We start from the raw sequence: 8,844 nt of genomic DNA, 5'->3' as shown, positions 1-8,844 counted from the left end.
AAAACATTGAGCGGAGTCGGTTCAGTTGCGGTTTGGCGCCATCTGCTGGTGATCGCTTGGAGCTGCAGTGAATTCAGTATAATATTAATAATTGTCTATAAACTGGATCCGCTTTGATAAATAAAGTCTAAAACTTAAGTCCTTTCATCGATGATCCACTAGGGTTGAGATTTAACTAGTTTAGTTTTTGGCAAAAAAAATTATTACGACGTAACAAGACACCGACGTGTTGTGTCATGCTGGCGACCACTGCCAAGCCGGAAAGGTCCCTCAGACAACCCAGGAGATTTTCAGAATAAATCCTTTTATCGTTTAATGATATACATTCTCGTAAGAAATGTACTGAGTTAAATACCTACTACTTCTATTTCAAACTTCCGTTTCCATATCCGAAGTCAATATTCATTGGTCTCTCAATGACAATCGATTATTCGCATTTTATTCCGAAAGGATTGACAGGAAAACGGAGTCAACATTCCGCTTGATGCCGAGAAATTCCTCAAGTTTCGGGTCTTTGTTGAGAAAGTTTACACAAGGACTGGTGTTCGTTTGAGTTTAGAAGTTTTATTCAAGAAACCAGTCGAATATCCTCGCCGGGATTATCACCGCTGGACGGGATTATGTGGATTATTTGCCTGTTCAGATCCGAACATTCCTGATGTGAAGAAGGGGAAGAAGAAGAAGAAGAAGGAGAAGAAGGAGGGAGATCTTCAGGAGGAGATGTGGCACAACTCTTCTCCAACAACAGAGCACTTCTACGTCTGGGACAAAATGGTGCGTTCAAGTGACAATTGTTACTGTTGAGAGATTAGTTGAATCTCCAGATTGATTCTAATCTCACATGTGTTTATTGAACAATAACCGTCGTCACGTGTGTTTTGGTCACTTTGATAAATCACTGCAGATCTTCTATGTTCGCTTTAGTTGTTGTTTTTTTTTTAAATAAATAAACCTACAATGAGACAACTACACATAAAAACAAGTAACTTTAATAGATTATTCAACTGAATCTCTCACGAGGGCCACGTTGTTTACTGTGTCTGTCGTGAGGGGCCAAAGAGCCACGACTAGTAGAATCATCAAAAATAAAGGAGATCAAAACAATTGTATTTGAATGTATACGATTCAAATGTACATGAACAATTGTTGTAATGATAATAAAAAATAAAAACATATTTGAGGGACAATAAAAACAAAGAAAAGTTGGATAATAATAAATAAATATCGTTATATTTCCTAATAATATTTTGATGTTTAATATGGATTCATGAGGGAAACACAAACGCATTTTAAAGCCAACATATGATGTAAAAAATAAGAGGATAAAAGATCAACATGAAATAAACGAATATGCCAATAAATTTATGTACAAACCATTCTTTAAATAAGTTAAAAAAGGAGGTGATCCTACTTATTAATTATTTTTTTATTTTGGGCAAAAGAAATGATCACCAAATAGGACAAAGAATAAAGAAAAATAAAGAATTTAAGAATTTAATATTTCGAGTTAATGCAATGATAAAATTGGTCAGAAACGTTTTCTACATGTTTTACTCTGACACCATGAGGTCCACACTTTTGTATTAATAATCCTATTTTCCTCTCATATTAGTGACCTGAGCTCGTCGACTAAACTCAATCAGCTCCATCACATGAAAACAAATTAAATCCAGTATAAACTATCATTTTATCATTTTCATAGTCATTACTCGACATTATCGTGCGGGGGCTACATGTGGCCCCTCTACTGTATCTATGCGGCCCTCGTGATTTCTCTCCTCTGGTCCGGAAGCGTGTTCAGGAACCATCAGTAGATTCTGATCCACAGACCTCAGAGCCCGAGCTGGGGTGTAAGTCTGGATCAGATCACTGATGGAAGGTCTGACCATGAATAGATCTGAAAGTAAGAACCAGAATTTAAAGTTGATCCTCAAAGAAACTGGCAGCCAGTGAAGAGTTTTAAGGATCGGAGAAATGTGAGTTCTTCTACTAGAGCGGCTCAGAATTCTCGCTGCAGAGTTTTGTATGAACTGCAGGCGAGACAGATGCTTCTTGTTCAGACATGAAAACAAACTGTTGCAATAGTCAAAACGAGAAAATACAAACCGATGGAACAACATTTTCCTAACTTTATAGATTTTTTTCAGTTGAAACAGTTTGTGGTCAGTTTTCTACAGTGTTGAACAAGAGACACGTGTTTGTCAAATACAACACCCAGGTTTCTCAGGCTCAGTTTGACAGACTGACCTAAGTCACCTACTATAAACTCCATATTTATGATTCTTGAACCTTTAATTTAGGACTTATTTTATTTAGGAAACTATTTCATTGAAAATTGGATCATCTTTTTTGTAAGTTCTTTTATGTCCTTTTTTGAATTTAAAGAATAGTATATAAATATTGTATCGGCATATTTTGGTTTATGTCGATCTTTAAGTCTTTTCTTTTTTAAATCATATTCTGGCTTTTCACTAAACGTTGGTTTTAACATAACAAATAGAATTCCTTCTGTCACATCTAGTGATGAATCTCTTCATTCAGTCCACTAGAGGTCACTCTCTGCTTCATAATCAATTATTTGAAACATGTATTCTATGGCATCATTTATAAACCGAGGGCGCCACCTAGTGACGTCTAGGAAATATGACAGTGTTTCATGACGCTTCATCACCACCGGTGGCTACATGTCTTTCAGGACGATCAGCTGGACAAAGAGGGCGAGAAAGAGCGACAGCAGAGGGACGAGAAGGAGAGCAACGAGGCCGAGGACGACATGAGGAGCGACGAGGACGCCGACAACGAGGAGGAGGAGGACGAGGACTCGGAGGGAGCGGCGCTGGTCTGGCAGGAGAGCTACGACAGCGACAATCTGGGTCTACCCATCATGCACTGGGAGGCCCTCAGCCTGCGCATTGCTGAGCTGGAAAAACAGGAGGAGGAGAGGAAAGAGAGACGAGCCAAGGTTTGGATCGAAGCGTCTTATATATCAAGTTGCATCACCGGCGCCGCCATGGCGACCGACAAACACCCTGGTTCTAGGTGAGGTGAGAGCCTGCGATGTGTGTTCTCAGAGCAGGGTGTCGCTGGAGCGAGGGAGGACTCCGGTCAGCTGGAAGGAGGAGCGAGGGAGGAGGGCGGAGAGCTGGGAGGACAGTGACGACGCCTGCAACAGTCACGTGTCCGCACTCACCTCCCGGTAAACACCGTCACACACGGAAGGAAAAACAGCCTCGAGATTCAGGCTTTAAGATAGAATCGAACATCAATTGTTATTTTTGTGGTTTACTTCCTTAATTTCATGCACTTTTTTAAATTTAATTTGAGAGTAAATACTAGCCAAATGGTTGTTGTCACTAGTTTAAGTTAACCACATTTACTTACAAACTCAACTTTGCATGTGAGGGACCGTGCATCTCAATGCTTTGCCGCCCAGCCAACCAATCACAGCTGTCGACATAGCAACACGTACGTGATTCTTAAATACAGTATTGCAGCGACCCGTCAGTCGTCACTAACAAGAGCAGAGTATAAAAAGGCATTATGGGAGTTTGTGGTTTTGTTGGCACCATGAGTAAGGCGGGTGCAGCGATTGGTTCCTCACAAGTTCTGTGACTTTTTCTTCTTTTAATAGAAATATACTGTTATATTTTTCAGTCAGTCAGTCACAGTTTCATAACAACATTTCGTTTTTTAATGAGCTTTTGTTTTATAATTGGCATCGTTAAAAAAGGATAATAATGAGTATGTTGAAATTGTTGTGATATAATTCTTAATTAAAATATAACCTCCAGGGTCACAAAGTGCTTTACATAAGAACAGAAAAAACAGTTTAACAGGAAACACTGCAGTTTTATGATGAATATCAATACGTAACATTTCATTTATAGTTTGTTTATTTAAAACATGAAGGTAAACAGAAAGAAAACATTATATGGAATGATATTTTAAACAAAAGTGCATTATAGAATAAAAACATTTGTCTTAGTTTATTGTCTTTCTTTATTTTGTAAATAAATTACATTTAAAGATTCTAAATAGGAGAAAAAAAACACTTGATATATTGTACAATGTGAAATTAAATATAAATGCAAAAAAGTGTTATTCTGCCATAAAATAATTTGTTTGATTTAATATAATTGTTTTATATGATAAGAAAGAACTACCAAAAATATAAAACAATGACCACAAAAAGGTCAGATTGACGTCAGGAATGTTTTATGGTATTATTTTGACGGACGTTTGTTCTCCAGGCTTCAGACTCAGATGAACCTCCAGCTGTGCTTCATCAACAACAGTGAAAGTGAGGAAGAGGAGGAGACGACGAAGGACGCCGGCGAGAAGGACGGCAGCGCTGCTCGGGTAACAACTCGCCCCTCAAACCCTCAACATGTGGGGTTCTGACCGACTCTGACCCTGCAGGCTCCGCCCACTGCCAAACTGGAGAAACCCAAATCTCGAGGTTTCCGTAACACCCTGAGGAACCTGAGGGACAGGCTGAGGACGGACCACAAGCAGCTGGTGAGTCCACCGGACCCGTCTTTACCTCCATGAATCTTTGTCCTCGAGCGTCCTCGTCCTCTCTCCAGACCGCGGCCCGGGGCGACCCCGCCCAGAGGAGACACCTGGAGCGAAGTGACCTGCAGAACCTCGGCATGAAGGAGCTCAACGCTCTTTGCAAGTCCCTCAGCCAGACCATACAAGGTGAACTAGAATGGTGTCTGAAAGTGTCCTCTTTACCATAGTCGGAAGACATAAAACATTCCTGATGACAACATGTCGACACCAACAACACAACTGTTCACAACACAATCTGGAGCCAACGTTTAGTGAAAAGCCAAAATATGAGAAAAGAAAAGACTTAAAGATTGACATAAACCTAAATATGCCGATACAATATTTATATACTATTCTTTAAATTCAATAAAGGACATAAAAGAACTTACAAAAAACATGATCCAATTTTCAATGAAATCATTTCCTAAATAAAATAAGTCCTAAATTAAAGCTTCAAGAATCATAAATATGGAGTTTATAGTAGGTGACTTAGGCCAGTCTGTCAAACTGAGCCTGAGAAACCTGGGTGTTGTATTTGAAAAAGACGTGTCTCTTGTTCAACACTGAAGAAAACTGACCACAAACTGTTTCAACTGAGAAAAATCTATAAAGTTAAGAAAAATGTTGTCATAACATGATCTGGATATTATAATCCATGTGTTTGTGTCTTCTCGTTTTGATTATTGTAACAGTTTTTTTTGGTGTCTGTTATTTTGGAGCTGTCTCGCCTGCAGTTCATACAAAACTCTGCAGCCAGAATTCGGACCCGCTCTAGTAGAAGAACTCACATTTCTCTGATCCTTAAAACTCTTCACTGGCTTCCAGTTTCTTTCAGGATCAACTTTAAAATTCTGGTTCTTACTTTCAGATCTATTCATGGTCAGACCTTCCATCAGTGATCTGATCCAGACTTACACCCCAGCTCGGGCTCTGAGGTCTGTGGGTCAGAATCTACTGATGGTTCCTGTAGTACAGTATTTAAAATGAAACCCTAAGAAACACATTTACAGTACATATATACAGTACATACAAAACATACATTTGACCATTGTAGGGTTAAAAACATAGTTAGAAGTCGAACATACACAATATTATTTTGGAGTCCGACTCACTCTTCATACTCCCAGTTGCCATCTTTGATTTTCAAAACTCTGGAAAGGTCAGGCTTGTCCAACGTCACAACGCGGACATCAAGGGGGTGTTCTTAGTGGGCGGAGTAGTAGTAGGTTTATGGAGATATTTTTGTCTCATAAATATTTGTAACTGAAAATATTCAATGGTTGCATGTGTGTTGTTACATGCACAAATGTATATGTTTATATTTGTAACTCGTGTTTTTGTATTTATGAATAGTGTATTTGTAAATATGTCATTTTAGTTTACAAAACAAAAAATACATTTGGAAAAACTTAAAAGTCTGTGTGTGAAATTGCATCAAAATTGACTCTAAGCGCGATTCACACAATGACCAAACAGGTCAAGTCTTTCTAATTCACAACAAGGTTAATAGTTTATATACTATGGTGATTTATGCTGCAGGGTGGTTAGAGTCTATGTCGATTAAAACCCTGCCATCTAGTGGCTGTGATGGGAATCGCAAGGAGATTTGTGGTACGATTGTCTCAAAATACTACCATAGACTTATAAGTGGATAACGTGTGTAATTGCTGATCCGCGTGTAGATGTTATTTCACACAATTTTTTGTTTTACAAATGTATTTTTTGTTTTGTTAATTGAAATGACATATTAACAAATAAAAATGTATTTGTAAATAACAAAATACAAGTTGCAAATATAAAAATGTACATTAGTGGATATCAAACGCACATGCAACCATTGAATATTTTTAGATCACCCTCACTGTACAGTTACAAATAAGCATGAGACAAAAATAACTCCATATACTTCGGATATTCCGAGTTCCTAGAACAACCTGAACACACCGTCTATCTGTGGCTGTTAGCATCAGAAAGCTAACAAAGCTAAGAATGAAAAATGTCTACCGGCTTCTGTTTCAACTCTCTTCCTGTTCTCCGTAGACCTCAGCTCAGACCTGGTGGGTCGCCTCCAAGTCCGGGACCAGCTCAGGACGGAGCAGGACGCCATGTTGCTGGAGGTCCAAGACTTGACCTCTCTGACCTCTCCCAGCTGAAGCCCCCTTAAAAAAAAAAAAGAAAACCCACCTCAATGAACATCTCAGTCGTACCACGTCTGCTGGTTCCGACACGATCACTGTGAAGACTTTTTCCTCGCACGGCGTCTGTACGTGTGAGCGCCGTGTTTGTCCAGTGGGTGGCGACGCCGGCGGATCTCTGTGGTACAATCGAAGGACGCAAAAGAGTCGTTTTCATTCTCTCTCCGAGAACATTCCGTTGTGCCGACCACGTTGGAGAGCAGAAACTGAGTGGGTGTTTCTGGTGTGAGTGGGTTACATAGTAGTTACCACGAATGTTCTAAGATATCAGCATTTTTGTTTAGTGGGAAACAAATCTTTATCTTTCAAACCAAAACAAAACTGAAGACCACTGACTAGAAGAAACCCCATTTGTTTTATGATCATAACACTTTGTGCTCATTCGTTGAAAAGAATCAACTAATTGACTTGTGTACAGTAAAGTTAGGTTAATATGATGCTAACGCTAATCAAACAGCTAAACTAGCTGCAGCAACACTGTAGCTCAAGTGCTAACAAGCATTGATGTTCTTTGTCCTGAATCTCATACAGACCGAATTTCCTGCCCATTTTCTTCCATGTATTTATTATTGAGACTGAAATATATTTTTCTTATTGTACCCAAACAGAGCAGTGACTAACTGGGTAATGAGGGACATTTTAGTTACTATCTCTGTGCTCAAGTTTTTACTTCAAATAACCATTTTTTTCTAAATATTAACTGGGATACAAAAGAAACCATTTCAAACAATACTATTTTGTGCCAAAAATGATGATTTTTACTGTGCAATTTTTAAAGATACAAATACATTTGTATTATAAACATATTTTGGAACTAAAATAATTTTTTTTATGTTCTTTTTTTTATATAATGGTTGGAACAGGTTTTCTCTATGGCCTTGTTTGACTTCTCAAAGTACTATTAGTGCCAATACAACAGTTATGTTGTAGATGAAGCTCTGATCTGCTTGTGCTGTCAATCAAGTTGAAATAATTCAAATTTTTATATTAAAAACAAAAAACTATTAGAATATTTAGCTGATATAACTGTCAATGTTTACAAACCTAATGTTTAACAACCATGTATCTGTTCTGTAGTTGTTGTTCATTCATGTTTTCTAACTGTCAATCATTTGTTAAATTGTGGTGGTGGTAACGACGAGCGTTTGTGTGGCTGAATCTGATCGGTCGAGTCACAGACTTTATTAGTTTATTTTCAAGACGAAAATAAAGAGTTACAAGATTTTTCCTTTGTTTTCTTCTGTTTCCACGTTTAGTAAGAAATGAAGCTGCACTTCACAATTCACTGGACGTTTCACATTTCGGCAGAGTCAGCGCTATTTAACACTTCCTCAGCTCTTCAACAGAACTTTAACAATAAGTGCAATTTGGCAACATTTGACAGCCTGAAACTTGGTGACACAGATTCTGATATTAAATCAGAAACAAGCTATTGACTGGACTAGGGATGCCCTCTAGTGGTTGCTGTCCTCATCAAAGTTATAAAAGTCATAAATTAGTTTTTGTTTTGTATTATGTTCCATAAAAGAGAACATTTTTGATGTACTGATGTGATAATGAAGCTTCATGAAACTGTCATATATTTAGAGGCCTGTAGGTGGCGCCCTTACTATAAAAATTATGTGATGTTTCAATAGAATAGTTTTTCAAAGCAAGAGATTTTAGGGATGTGTACTGGCAAGATTCTGGCGATACAATATGTATCGTGATACCGGGACAAGAATACGATATATAGTGATACTGTAAGATCATGTATATATTTGTAGTATTGTCGAGTACTTGACTCTTGTTTTGACACATACACTTTGATATTATAACTCTGACATTTCCTAAATATTTTTTATTTAATGTTTTTTTTTATTCAAGAATTTGGACAGAGCCAACATATTCATATTGAATTCAACCCTTGTGTTGTCACATTTCTGCAGATATTTAACTATATCTTTTCATGGGACAACACTGACGTTTGTGTTTTGCTTATATAACAGTGTAAGTTTACTGTTCCCTCAAAATAGCTAAAAAATAAAGCCATTAATAGCTACTGTGAACCCCCTGGCAACAACAGTGAGTACACCACTTAGTGAAAGTTCCTGAA

General features: G+C 37.9%; 1 protein-coding gene across 1 annotated transcript; it reads left to right on the top strand.

Annotated features, from left to right (window-relative positions):
• The first annotated feature begins 494 nt into the window (after window positions 1-494).
• Window positions 495-7,973, top strand: LOC148081663 (schwannomin-interacting protein 1). The gene is made up of 7 exons (XM_087790293.1): window positions 495-774; window positions 2,696-2,962; window positions 3,072-3,196; window positions 4,251-4,359; window positions 4,420-4,518; window positions 4,587-4,701; window positions 6,595-7,973. The coding sequence occupies exons 1-7, from the start codon at window positions 721-723 to the stop codon at window positions 6,705-6,707; spliced, it is 882 nt and encodes a 293-aa protein (XP_087646419.1). The 5' UTR covers window positions 495-720; the 3' UTR covers window positions 6,708-7,973.
• Window positions 7,974-8,844: the final 871 nt, after the last annotated feature.

The sequence above is a fragment of the Callionymus lyra genome, chromosome 4, assembly GCF_982586985.1.
Source record: "Callionymus lyra chromosome 4, fCalLyr1.hap1.1, whole genome shotgun sequence".
Lineage (NCBI taxonomy): Eukaryota > Metazoa > Chordata > Actinopteri > Syngnathiformes > Callionymidae > Callionymus > Callionymus lyra.
This window is presented reverse-complemented; position numbering and strand designations above follow the sequence as displayed.